This window comes from Xenopus laevis, chromosome 7L, assembly GCF_017654675.1.
Source record: "Xenopus laevis strain J_2021 chromosome 7L, Xenopus_laevis_v10.1, whole genome shotgun sequence".
NCBI classification, from domain to species: domain Eukaryota; kingdom Metazoa; phylum Chordata; class Amphibia; order Anura; family Pipidae; genus Xenopus; species Xenopus laevis.
In genome coordinates, this window is record NC_054383.1 from 113744863 (window position 1) to 113759512 (window position 14650).

Consider the following 14650-nt stretch of genomic DNA (forward strand, 5'->3'; position numbering starts at 1 on the left):
AAGTGCTTTGTGCTTGCCGCTCATGTGCCTTCGCATAGAAGTTGTACCTATGTGGCTGTTGGGCTTACCAAGGCTCAGTTTCTGACTGCACTCATTGCAAATTACAATGCTTTTGTCAGAGGCACACACATTAAAAAAATCCCACACTGCTAACTTTTTGGAAGTGTGCGATCTGGCGGTAACAGTAGAAGTTGGCGGCATTGGCGGCAATGGCGGGTGCATTGGCCGGCTGAACACAGGTGCCGATACATGTTGTTGCCCTACTGATCCCTGCGGGCTGTCCTCCCTGCTTCTTCTAAGTCTTATTCTCCTACTGCCTCTCTGACTCTCCGTCTCTCCATCTGAACTACCCTCCTCTTGCTCTCTTCTACTAGGCACCCACAAAACATCAATCTCCTCATCATCATTCTCCTCAGATGCATCAATTTCTTCTGACACATCACAGAAGGAAGCAGCAGCGGGGACCTCCTCCTCATCACTCATTATGTCCATCTCTATCGTGTTCTCTGCCAGAATTAAATCTGGTGTAAGGTCCTCATCTCCTTCATCTTCTTCTGGCAATAATAGTTGCGCATTACTCAGTTCAAGAAACTCATGGGAAAATAACTCCTCTGACTCCAGTGAAGAAGGGGCACCGGTGGTGGAGGAAGTGTTACGTGGGGTGGCCATAGCAGTGGAGGATGAGGAGGATGTTGTGGTAAAGTTAGAAACGATAGAGGATGGGGTGTGCTGTGTAAGCCAGTCAACTACCTCTTCAGCATTTTGGGAGTTCAGGGTCATTGGCTTTTTAAAACTGGGCAATTTGCTAGGGCCACAGGATTGCATAGCAGCACGGCCCCTAGCACGGCCTCTGCGTGGCGGCCTGCCTTTGCCTGGCATTATTTTTAAAAAAACAACAACAACAACAAAAACTCAGTTGGTTTTTCTGGAAACGATAATACACACAGCTAGATGGCAGTTTGAAGAAAACAGTGTGCAAATAATGCCTACAAGGTCAACGTATACACTACTACAGTGGTGGATACGGATTACGTAAAATATATGAATGCTGCTTGAAAAAAAGTAACTCAAGTGGTTTTTCTAGAGACGATAATATTATCAATATTTAGACAAAATGTGAACAAGCTCACACAGCTAGATGGCGGGTTGAAGAAAACAGTGTGCAAATAATGCCTACAAGGTCAACGTATACACTACTACAGCGGTGGATACGGATTACGTAAAATATATGAATGCTGCTTGAAAAAAAGTAACTCAAGTGGTTTTTCTAGAGACGATAATATTATCAATATTTAGACAAAATGTGAACAAGCTCACACAGCTAGATGGCGGGTTGAAGAAAACAGTGTGCAAATAATGCCTACAAGGTCAACGTATACACTACTACAGCGGTGGATACGGATTACGTAAAATATATGAATGCTGCTTGAAAAAAAGTAACTCAAGTAGTTTTTCTAGAGACGATAATATTATCAATATTTAGACAAAATGTGAACAAGCTCACACAGCTAGATGGCGGGTTGAAGAAAACAGTGTGCAAATAATGCCTACAAGGTCAACGTATACACTACTACAGCGGTGGATACGGATTACGTAAAATATATTATGGCTGCTTGAAAAAAGTCACTCCGGTGTTTTTTCTGGAGACGGTAATATTATGGATATTTAGACAGAATGTGAACAAGGTCACACAGCTAGATGGCAGTTGGTTGAATAACACACTGGGCAAAAAATGCCTACAGGGCAAATAATGCCTAAAAGGTCAACTTATACACTACTACAGCGATGGATACGGATTACGTAAAATATATTATGGCTGCTTGAAAAAGTCACTCCGGTGTTTTTTCTGGAGACGGTAATATTATGGATATTTAGACAGAATGTGAACAAGGTCACACAGCTAGATGGCGGGTTGAAGAAAACAGTGTGCAAATAATGCCTACAGGGCAAATAATGCCTAAAAGGTCAACTTATACACTACTACAGCGGTAGTAAAATAAAAAAAAGTAAAATAAAAAAAAAATGAATATTAAAAAAAAAAATTAAAGTTGGTGCTGCTGAACTACTAGGAGCAGCAGATTAGCACACCAGTCCCACTCCCCAACACTGCTAGACTAATAGCACTGGGCTCTTATAGTAGTAGTAGTAGTAGTAGTAGTAAAACAACAAAAAAATAAATAAAAGCAGTCCTTACAAGGACTAATGTTATTGCAGCAGTCAGCAGATGAGATCAGAAGCAGGACAGCTGCCCACTGCAGCTACATACAGAGCACTGCAGTAGAAGGTAGATTACTAGCCAGCAAAGCTACCTAAGCTTAAATGTCCCTCAAACCCCTGCAGACTTCTGTCCCTCCAATAACAGAGCAGTATCAAAACGATTACTAGCCAGCAAACTTTCAAACTGTCCCTGAAATCACTAACAGGCAGCAGCTCTCTCCCTACACTATCTCTTCAGCACACACAGGCAGAGTGAAAAAACGCTGCAGGGCTTCGGTTTTTATAGGGAAGGGGAGTGGTCCAGGGAGAGCTTCCTGATTGGCTGCCATGTACCTGCTGGTCTGGGGTGAGAGGGCAAAAAAAAGCGCCAACAATGGCGAACCCAAAATGGCGAACGTCGCGCGACGTTCGCGAACTTCCGGCGAGCGCGAACACCCGATGTTCGCGCGAACAAGTTCGCCGGCGAACAGTTCGCGACATCTCTACATATGATGTGATTTTAAATGCAAATGTGCATACTCTTTAATCACCTCTTGAAGATGCTACCATTGCATTATTTAAAATACCCTGCTCCCATTTTGTTGTCTTTATTAATAAGACAAATTTCATTTAGACCTTAACTGCACTCAATAATATCAGACAAATACTATAAGGGTTATTTATTAAAATCCAAATGTTGAAAACTAGAAAAATTTAGATTTATTAAACCCTGATGCTGCAAAAAGCCTGAATGTGAAAATTCACCGTCTCAGATCTGTCAAGGTCCTGTATATGTCAATGGGAGAGGCACCTATCTCAATTTGAAGTTTTCATGGTCTGTGCTGGGTTTAGCCTGAAAATTCAACTTTTTTGGGGGTTTTCAGGCAAAAACTTGCAAAATTAAAGCAATCTGGGAAAAAGTGATTTGGTTGTTCATATGATTTTATTGAGTTTTTCTGCAATCCAATTAAATTCATTTTTTTATTATTAAATAAGCTAAAACCAGGCATGGGCGTTTGGTTGTGTTTTTTTCAACAAAATATGAGATAAATTCGGATTTTAGTAAATAACCCCCTTAGTGTATAAACTTTCATAATTATATATTTTTTTATGCATTTTAGTTTTATGGTTATCATTAAAGGGCAAGTTCACCATCTAATTATATTTTTCTAATTATATTTTTCTACAACAGTTATATTCTGTGCCAATTTGCAATTAGTTTTAATTTTTTAATTTTAATTTTTTCTTTAAACTATTTAGCTTTTTGTTCAGCAGTTCTCCAGTTTGGAATTTTAGAAGCTATCTAGTGGCTAGGATCCAATTTACCTTACCTACCTGGTAGTAATTTGAATGAGTGACTTAAAGAGCATTAGTAGAGGGTTTAAATAGTAAGACAGATAATAAAAAGCAACAATAACAATAATATTTTAGCCTCACAGAGCAATCGGTTTTTTTTCACTTCCAGGGTCAGTGACCACCATTTGAAAGTGGGACATGTAGAAAAAAAGGCAAAGAATTCTAAGACCAATTGAAAAGTTGCTAAGAATAGAGCATTCTATAAAATACTAAAAATAAACATAAGGGTGAATCGCCCCTTCTAGCACTCACTGTTGTTGTTCTTCTTGCGGAGAATGAAGATTACAGTGAGAGGTATCAGTGCTACAACAAACAGGACAGCGATCACAATGCCGGCTATTGCACCAGGAGAAAGTTGGTTGGAACCTAAAATGTTGAGAACAGAAAACAGAAGAACATGGAATCAGGTTTTTAAAATCAGCAGGCACCATGCAGGCACAAAGAATGAGTAAACATGAAAATCAGAAGTAATATTTCTGTTATGGAGAATTTACATTGGCATATTTTTTAAATATTTAGTAAGGACTTCTTTTCCCGAAGGGAGTTAATCTTATTAAGGGTAAGTGTATAACAAGGTTAAAATGTAAACATCATAGGTCCTATTTATTATGCTGTGTAAAACAAAATTTGCAGAAAAAAGGGTGTAAAAAGCTGTGTAAAATAATTTATCATGCGTACGCTAGATTTATATATTTATATTATATATATATTTTTGCATTGTTTTTTACATGCCATTAGAGAGAGTTTCATAGTTAGGCTATAGTTGTGTGGAGCACATGTCAGAATTTAGTGAAAGGGATGTACACTTGGGGGCACATTTATCAAAGGTCGAGTTGAATTTTCGAATGAAAAAAAAAATCAAATTTTGAGCTATTTTTGTGTGGACTAGGGAATAGTCCAAATTCGATTTGAAATTTTAAAAAATTTAAAAATGAGAATATCGAAATTTATGATGTACTGTCTCTTTAAAAATTCGACCATTCGTCTTCTAAAACCTGCCGAATTACTGTTTTAGCCTATGGGGGACCTCCTAGAACCTTTTTGGAGTCAATTAATGGACTTTGAAAAATCAAAGTTTTTTTGGGGAAAAACTTTGAATCGAATTCGATCGAATGCACTATTGCTTCGATTCGTACAATTCGAATTTGGCCAAATACGGACCCATTCGATTGAAAACTGACCTATTCGGCCAAAAAAAAAACTTTGACTTAATTTCAGTTGGTCTTTTTAAATTCAAATTTCAAAGTTTTTCAAATTTGAAATCGACCCTTGATAAATATGCCCCTTGATGACAAAACTATAGGCCATACTAATAATAATTGGAACTGAATATTTAAGCCACACTTATTATTGCCAACACAGGTGCCATTACATCAAACTTCATAATGTTGTGCTTCCCTCTTTTGGGAAAGGCCTTTCAGCAGCATAATAACCCTTAGTGCACAAAGTAAGGGCCTCACCAAAATGCCTTTCAAACTAGACTTAAAGGAACAGTTCAGTGTGAAAATAAAAACTGTGTAAATTGATAGGCTGTGCATAATAAAAAATGTTTCTAATATAGTTAGTCAGTCAAAAATGTAATGTATAAAGGCTGGAGTGAACAGATGTCTAATAAAACAGTCAGAATCCAATTCCTGCTTTTCAGCTCTATAACTCTGAGCTAGTCAGCAACTTGAAGGGGGGCCACATGGTACATTTCTGTTCAGTGAGTTTGTAATTGATCCTCAGCATTCAGCTCAGATTCAAAAGCAACAGATATGACCCATGTGGCCCCCCTAAAGTCTCTGATTGGTTACTGCCTGGTAACCAGGGTAATCAGTCAGTGTAAACCAAGAGAGCTGAAAAGCAAGAAGTGTTGTTCTGACTGACATGTTATACATCAAATCCCTCCAGCCTATGCATTACATTTTTGGCTAACTAACTATATTAGAAACATTTTGTATTTTGCACAGCCTATTTACCCAGTTTTTATTTTTACACTGAACAATTCCTTTAAAGGGATACTGTCATGGGAAAACATGTTTTTTCCCAAAACGCATCAGTTAATAGTGCTGCTTCAGCAAATTCCTGCACTGCAATCCATTTTTCAAAAGAGCAAACAGATTTTGTTATATTCAATTTTGAAATCTGACATGGGGCTAGACATATTGGCAGTTTCCCAGCTGCCCCAGTCATGCGACTTGTGCCTGCACTTTGGGATGGAACTACTTTCTGGCAGGCTGTGCCTTCATGGTGCAGGTGCCCAGTAACAGTTATCCCTGCTCTGTATCATTTGCCAAGGAATTTATTAAATAATCCAAATATGAAAAGCAGTAACGAAAAAAGCGCTTAACAAACCTCTAAAAAATCAAAAAAATACTTTAGTCCGAATTGATTAAAAAAAGTCCAATAGGATCAGCATAACTCCATTTGACTTCTATACGACCTTGACAACTTTAACCTTGTGAATTATTGTTTTTGTGGGTTATTCTCAAATGTATCAAATTTTTTTTATTAAAACAAACTCGACCTAACAGCCCATTCATGAATTTAACTCATTTATCAAATAATTAGCTTGAAAAAGTTGGGTCAGAAAAAGTCTAGACAAAATAAAGAAAAAATTCCAATCGTGCGGGTTTTTTTTGGAATTTTCTGCCTATTTTCAATTTGTCACCTGAAAACCCTGAAACCCCATTTTTTAAAGTATTGTATGAAACCCAGCACAGATCACAATATCTTCAAATTGTAAAAGGGACATCTGCCATTGACTTCTACATTTTCGGATTCAGATTGTTAGCAGCTTTTGGTTATAATAAAGCTCTAAAAATTCAAGTTTCTTTTCCTCTAAAAATTCAAGTGTCACCCTAAAAAACTCAACTTTAAAAAATGGAGTCTTCATAAACAGACCCCTTAGAGTTTTTTTGTGGTTTTTATACCTAGAGGCCCATTTATCAAAGGTCGAATTTTAAATTAATTTTAGTTTTTAAAAACTCGCATTAACTCCCATGAACTCAAAATTTGACCAATCGAAATTGATTTAAAAATCAAATTTGTGGGGGGGTGTGGCCGAATGCCGGACTAACTGGTCGAATAGTGGTGAGCTCCATGGGCACATGGACCTATACCAAACCTATACCTGTTATTCCTTAGCAACTTCACATTTATTTATCACCTGAACATACCTAGCAGCCATGGGTGGTAATAAGGGACCAAAAACAGCAGATACGTCGCAGAAAAAGGAAAAGTAATGTAGACGACCTGCCCAAGATGGCGCAGAGGACTCCTTACCTCCTGATCCCCCGGAGGGCTTGGCACCCGACACAACCTCAGCACCGGTTTTGGCTGCGATTGTAACCTGCCTAGCTACTCTAACAGCCTGGATAGAAGTGGTGAAAATAGGCCTGTTTCTGATTTACAGATTTACAGCTTTTGAGAATAGAGTGAGTGCACTGGAAAACACGTGTGCACGAATCACAGCACAGATAGAAGACTTACAGCGCCAACTTAAACAGCAGGCTATAAGTCGCTGTATACATCTACAGCTCATTATACAGAGAATTTTAGCTAAAGTGAACCAGACCAGTCTGGATTCATGCGAGCTAAATCTACAAGCTTTAACCTCAGAAGGTTATTTCTTAATTTACAGCTACCTCACCAAAATACAGGATCCAGACTGGTGGTATCACATGACATGGCCAAAGCCTTCGATTCCATTGAATGTATTTGTGGGAAGTCTTGATTAGAATGGGCTTTGGCCCATCATTTTTTAAATCGGTCCAAGTAATGTACAGGGAATCCAAGGCCACCATTAAAGTCAATGGAATTGTATCCCCCTCATTTGGCCTAACACGGGGTACCCGTCATGGCTGCCCTCTCTCCCCTTTACTTTTTGCCCTGGATATTGAGCCCATGGCCATAAAAATTCAGCACTCCCCCCCAAATTCACGGCCTCATCTACAAAACAGTGAGACACTACTTTATTTAGCAGATCACTGTGCCTCATTCCAATCAGCCCTTGATATAATTAGCCAATTTGGGGGATTTTCGGGCTTTCAAATCAATTGGGAAAAATCCATTATTTTCCCCCAAGATGATAAAGTCCCGGCAATGGTAGATCCTCAGTGCACACTTAAAATAGCTAACACCTTTAAATACTTAGGGGTAAATGTTCATAAAGATCCTGCGCAATTCATTCCTTTGAACCTCCATCCACTCTTAGCTAAATTCAAAGAAACCTTAAACCACTGGATAAAGTTACCTCTCACACTCATAGGCAGAATAAATATATGTAAAATGTTTTTTCTACCTACATTTTTATATATTTAAAGTAATGCACCATGCCTTATGCTCAAGGGAACTCTTCTAGCTATTGATCGTATCCAGTCCACCTTCATGATGGGAAACAAAACTCCTACAGATCAACCCTTAATGCACCACCAGAGCAACTAGGGCTGGTATCACCTAATTATGAAATATACTATCTAGCATCCCAAAGTATGCATATTGCCAACTGGAAAGTCTTAGATGCTGAAAATCCAGCATCAACACTAGAGGCTCTATACTTTACCTCAGTAGAAAGTTTAAACAATGTCCTATATAGGAGCAGAAAGGATGTGAGCCAGCTGCCACCTGTGCTGGATGCCACTAAACGGGCATGGGATAGTATGATGCAGCTTACCAATAAAACATGAAACATAACTCCAGACATGCCATTATGGGGAAATAGCAACCTACCGCAGCCTTTACGGAAGCAGGAACCTGGGCTAAATTGGGGGTGAAACGCATTAGCCACCTCTACACAAATGGAGAATTACACACATGTCCACTCCTCCAAAAAGCCATCTCTCGACCCGACCTGTCGGAATTCAGATATATACAAATAAAACATCTTTGCTTAGTGCAATTCCATGTCGCACCACACATTTAGCATTCAGATCTAGAGAGCCTTATAGCCCAACCAGCCAAGAATAAGCTTCTTTCTAACACCTACAAATTACTAATTTCCAGGAGATATGATCCAAGGCCTAGGGTAAAGTATAAGTGGGAAGCTAGTGGGGTCCACGTAGATCTTGTGATTGGGAAGAAATTGCAGATAATCTATATCAGCCACTAGTAAGCACCAGGGATAAACTCATTCAGTTTAAAATGTTTCATCAGACCTACCTTACACCACAAAAATTGTATGTAATGGGTAAGCAAGACTCCCCAAGCTGCCTGAGATGTAAAGCCCAGACAGCTGATTTATGCACTTACAGGGGAATGTAATTAAAGTCACAAAGAGCAAAACAATTCGCACCAATAAGACTAAAAATCCACATCTCGCAATGTAATATTGTTCCTTAAACTGTTATTGCATTGCGAATTTTAATTGCGCACTCATAAGAAGTGCTTGAAGGTGTTGTAATCTTTTGGAGGAAACATAACGACTTTTTCAGTAAGAAGTTTTATTACATTGACTGCGCATTGGCGCAAACTATAAAATTCGCAAACGGTCTTTCACTGTCGGAAGTGGTCGCTAAACAGTTTCCGGGCTCGCAAAAGCTATATTAAATTCGCACAAAGGCATAACTTTTCGCATTGCGAATAGTTTTTCCGTTAGCGATTTTTATTACATTCCCCCGTAAATGTGGAATTGTCCTGAGGTGCAGCAGTTTTGGCAACAGATCATACACTTTATGGGCACAGAACTGGCTTTACCGGCCACGTCTTTGCTGGGCCTCCTGGACTCCGTAGTACTCAGAACAAATACCAGACATTTAATGAGGCTACTTCTGTTTTATGGGAAAAAAAAGCATTGCATTACATTGGATGGGCCCATCACCACCAACTTTACACAAATGGATTATACTTAGTTAACTCACAGCTGAAACTATACAAGCTCACCTATCTGGCAAGAGGATGCCCGAAAAAGTTTGACTGAATCTGGTCTCCTTGGCTAGACTCCCTTGCAAAAACTATGTTATCACTCCGGTTGTCTCCAATTTCTCAAATCAAATTTGACAGTTTTGGCCATACAAAAACTCTAAATTCTAAATTTGAATTTTCAATTCGACCCTTGATAAATCTGCTCCTTAATAAATCCCAAATGTTTTGATTTTTAAAGAAATATAGAAAAACCACACTTTTTTAGAGATACAAAAAAAAAGGAATTTGAAAATTAGTAAATAGACCCCCTAGAGTTGTATAACTCCATGTGACATGTATGAGGTGGTTAGGAAGTATCAAATATATTTTCTTAGCTGGCACTGATAATCTTCTATACTTAATGGTCAAAAGATATAACTACAAATGTAATTTATATTAATCAAGTATAGGCATTAATGCAGCAGTGAAAATATCTTAAAGTTATACCTGCAGTCACTCTGAGCTCAAAGGGGAAAGTTGATTTTCCTATAAAGTTTTCAGCAACACATTCATAAATTCCATTGTCACTGGCAGTCACTGAAGAGATCACCAGCTCTGATTTATAATCACTGGAAATGACTGAGATCTTTCCTCCATTGATTGAAAGAGGGCGGTCATGTTGGGACCAGGAGAATGTTGCAGGAAGTGCTTGAATTCTGGGAGAAACATTTCTGCTCCATTCTAATGCAACAGACATGGTGACATTGTCTCCTTTTGTCACTACAGAGACAAAGTTACTGGTTGTCCCTATTGGAGTTCCTAAATAAAATAAAATAAATATAACATATTACATTATGTCTCATGCAAATATACAGTAGAATATAGAGCATTGTTAAGTGTGCTGCCTCCATCCATACAATAATGGCAATAACTAATATCTGAGCTGGTGAAGCAGTTTTGATGATATTAGTGACTGTTGGGGTTCTTTAGGTTATGACCACATGGGGCTGATTTTGGCTTGTGGATAAATGCAGCCCAGAAATCAACCCCTATGATCAAATCAGCGTTCTCGTGTATCTGCACCAGAGCCACAGCATCAGTCTGGGTTCATGGACATGGAAAGTATTTTAGTTCCAAACCACTTGAGTATACATTTCAGCAACAAAATCCACTCTGTGTGTCTGCATCCAGCCTGATGCAGTGGCTCTGAGTAGTGATGAGTGAATTAATCCGCGAGCCATGGATTTCTTTGCAAATTTCTTTGCGAAACTGAGGTGAAAATTGGCAGCGAAACAACACCCATAAGAAAAAACGCCCATTGACTTTAATGTATCTGGAGAAAAAAAAGTCACCTTAAGAAAAAACACTCATTGACTTTAATGCATCTGGAGAAAAAAATCATCAAAAGAAAAAACGCCCATTGACTTTAATGCATCTGGAGAAAAAAAGTTGCCATAAGAAGAAATGGCCATTGCCTTTAATGCATTAGGAGAAAAAAAAAAGTCGCCATAAGAAAAACACCCATTGACTTTAATGCATCTGGAAAAAAAATCATCATAAGAAAAAACACCCATTGACTTTAATGCATCTGAAGAAAAATATTATCATAAGAAAAAACGCCATTTGACTTTAATGCATCTGGAGAAAAAAAATTGCCATAAGAAGAAATGCCCATTGACTTTAATGCATTAGGACAAAAAACGCCCATAGACGTCAATGCGTTTCACAAAATTTTGATGTTTTGCAAATTTTTTTGCAATTTCGCTCAACATATTCACTCATCTCAAGTTTCAGTACACACAAAAATGCTGATTTGAGCGTAGGGGCTGATTTTTAAGTTGCGTTTATCCGCAGGGTAAGCTTAACAAAAGTGGTGTAAAGGTGTCTAATGAAGATAATTGTCATGGTTGGAACCCTAAATTCAGAACCGATGCTAAGTACCCTGTTCTCGGCTCTTGCTTCCGCCTTTAACAGCCACCCTTCACCTCGGGAGGAGCCCTTGGCTAATCGGATGCCGCCAGGTCTTATTAAGAGAGGTGCAAATGAGGGGTTCTGAACAAGCACAGGGGCACAATGGTATTGCAAAGTCTATTGGGCAGATGGTCACGGTACAAGGCGTATACAGAATCATAGTCAGATCAGGCCGGGTCCGGGCAGGCAGAATACAAAACGGAGTCAGGCAGGCAAGGGTCAAAACCATGAGATCAATCAGAGGGAATATAGAAGAAGCGAAGTCGGATATCAGGCAGGGGTCAGGATACAGAAGTCAGAATCGTCAAAAAGCCAGGCAGGGTCACAACAGAGAATCAGAATCAGATACACAGATAGCAACAGCTCAGAAGCTCCAGGAACAAATCCTATAACTGCGCCTACAAATAAAGCAGAGGCGCGCTGTGCGTGGCCTAAGGAGCAGCAGATCTGGAGGCAGAGGCGCCTCCTGGCTGGCATCCCCACCGAGGGGGAGACAGGCGTCCCTGTCGGCCCCCTCCCGCAAGACCACCAGGGTGAGTTTTTACAATAATGATCACAACAGTAGCATAACTAGAGTGCCCGGGCCCCTCTGCCAAAAAAATCTTCAAAGGGGCCAAGCAAACTCTGATCCCCATCCTCCCGCTCACTTCCTGCCCCTCCCCCACGCACTCCCTGCCTGGACCCCTCCCAGACTCTGCCCACTCTCTGCCCTTTGCCGACACACTCTGCTTCCCCACTGCAGGTAAGAGCCGCTGGGGAAGTGGGGGAGTTCTTATTACCTATACAGGAAGCAGACCCCATTGCACCATTTCTCCCTGGGCCCCCTGCGACTGCTTCCTCTATAGTTACGCCACTGTATCACAACAAGCTTTCAGAACATTACAGTACAGTTCAGCGGTGAATTTATAAATTGTATTGTCACTGGAAGCTGTGAAGAAGGAAATGAAATATTCTAAAAGCCTGTTGTGATTATTGTCTTAGTCATCAATTTTACCCTGTAACTTTTTCAACTGGCTTCATAAATTCTTCATATGTAATGAAGTTTGGAAAATGATGCAGCTGAATAAAAAATCTCATTTTACTTATAAGTAAAATCAGAAAAAATTAGGAAATCTGGCAAATTTACAAATATTTTCTCAACTTTGGTCCTTTAGCAATAGGCAAACAGTGTGGAACTGTTGTAGCTTAGGTGCACAAGCCGGCTACTTAATTCTCACTTTTACTTGCATGCAGCAGTGAATATGTATAAATATAATATATACTGTATATATAACCTATCATCTATCTATGATTATAGCTATTATTCCACCTTCCACTCATCTAATCACCTTTCTTTTGTAGTCTCTCCTTTCCTCGTCTCTCTCTTTTTGAAAAATCTTCCTTTTTGAGCTTTATATTCTCTTCTGATTCTCTTAGGCTTTCCCTTACTTTTCCATTTTCTCCTCTGCACCCCATATTTTGTCATTCCCTTCTGGCTTCCACTCTTCATTATTGTTTTCTGCTATTTCTTGTATTTTTTTCTTTTTCTTGTTCTCTCATCTACTTTTCTGCTTATCATGTCTCTCTCCTTGCTTTTACAGTCTTTTGCATCACTTCTGCAAAAGATTGATACCCCCAACTTCCCTTCTGTCTGAAGAACAGCTAAAGAAAACCTCTATACACATGAACACAGGGGGGTGCCCTTCACCTTTATGCACTTCACATTAATATACTTGCACTTACTTGAAGGAAGGTTTCAAGCACACTGCACATTCTACTCTCTGTGGACCTGGCTTGGCTGAGCCATGATCGGATGGGGGGTGGGTGAAAAGTTTTCCTACATTAAAGGAATTGTTCAGTATAAAAATAAAAACTGGGTAAAAAGATAGGCTGTGCAAAATAAAAAATGTTTCGAATATAGTTACAAATGTAATGTATAAAAGCTGGAGTGACTGGATGTGTAACATAATAGCCAGAACACTACTTCCTGCTTTTCAGCTCTCCTGATTTCCACTGATTGGTTACCAGGCAGTAACCAATCAGTGACTTGGGGGGGCACATGGGCCATAACTGTTGATTTTGAATCTGAGCTGAATGCTGAGGATCAATTGCAAACTCACTGAACAGTTTTGTCCCATGTGGCCCCCCTTCAAGTCTCTGACTAACTCAGAGTTAGAGAGCTGTTTTTTTTTTTATTTTGCACAGTCTATCTATTTACCCAGTTTTTTATTTTTACACTGAACTGTTCCTTTAACTGATTGCTGAAGGACTTGATCATAGAAGATACAGGGCAGAATAAAGGAAACAGGACAGCAGGGTGCTTAGAGCTTGCTACCAAAAGCCAGTCAAGTGCTTGTCTAGCAGTGGGGCCCACCGAGATATTACACAATATTCTGGCAGGTGATATACTGTATCTTACTTAATATCATTGTGCTGGCTGTAATCTGTCCCTCTTGTGCACCCAAACAAGTGAGCTCAGCCCCAGAGGAAATGGAATTTTGGGGTACATTCATAGTTACAGTATCCTGAGCTGTTTCCACTTTATTCTGAAATAACATGGTAACATTTGCAGCAGGGTATCCTCCTGGCCAAGAACAGCTCAGTGTCACTGACTGATCTGATTTGACTGCATTACACTGGACATTTCCATATGGAGAACCTGTAATAAAGGGATATAGGATTAAAGTTTTGAGTTTGAAATTTAGCAGGGCACATTTATGAATGGAGTACAGAGTTCATGCCTCACACAATGCCTTACACAGTACACCAGGGTACAAAGTCTCTTTGGCACTCACAACACAGGCAAAATACTAAAGTAGTTGTGCTCAGCTGGCAGGTTTGTGATGTTCACTCAGGAAGTAAAGGGGCCCTATAGTTATTGCCTTCTACTTAGCAAACTTTGTTTATAGAACTTTCTGCTATGTGGAGTTCTGTGTAGTAAATAAATAATTTAAAGCAAATACATTAGTAGCTTTCCCTGGGTAATGGTGCATCAGTGCATTGGCTTTACATTTTGTGCAAATTAGCCCAGTGGGGTGAGCATGCAGTATGGACATTTGCATTAGAGTGTCATACAGTGATACCAAATGTTCCTTCACATCCACAATTTGACAGGCATATTAAATATAGACAGAGGTGTAACATACAGTATACAGCCTAACAGCAGCCATAAAATAATATGCTGATACAACTGAACTAATGTAGCTATTGTTGCCATGACCAGTTTACTTTCATTTTTATACTTGATGGATATATCACACAACACAGGAGCATTACTTTCACAATGTAGCCCAACTACTCCCCTGTATCCAACCAGAATCCTAGA

General features: G+C 39.4%; 1 protein-coding gene across 1 annotated transcript in view; it reads right to left on the reverse strand.

Moving 5' to 3' along the window:
• Positions 1–14650, reverse strand: part of LOC121395501 (carcinoembryonic antigen-related cell adhesion molecule 1-like) — a 38113-nt gene that overhangs the window by 10903 nt on the left and 12560 nt on the right. Inside the window, exons 4-6 of the mRNA XM_041569071.1 lie at positions 13745–13984; positions 9883–10194; positions 3805–3918 (exon numbers count right to left, since the gene is read on the reverse strand). Coding sequence (XP_041425005.1) covers positions 3805–3918; positions 9883–10194; positions 13745–13984 — 666 coding nt within the window. The remainder of the gene's footprint in view (positions 1–3804; positions 3919–9882; positions 10195–13744; positions 13985–14650) is intronic.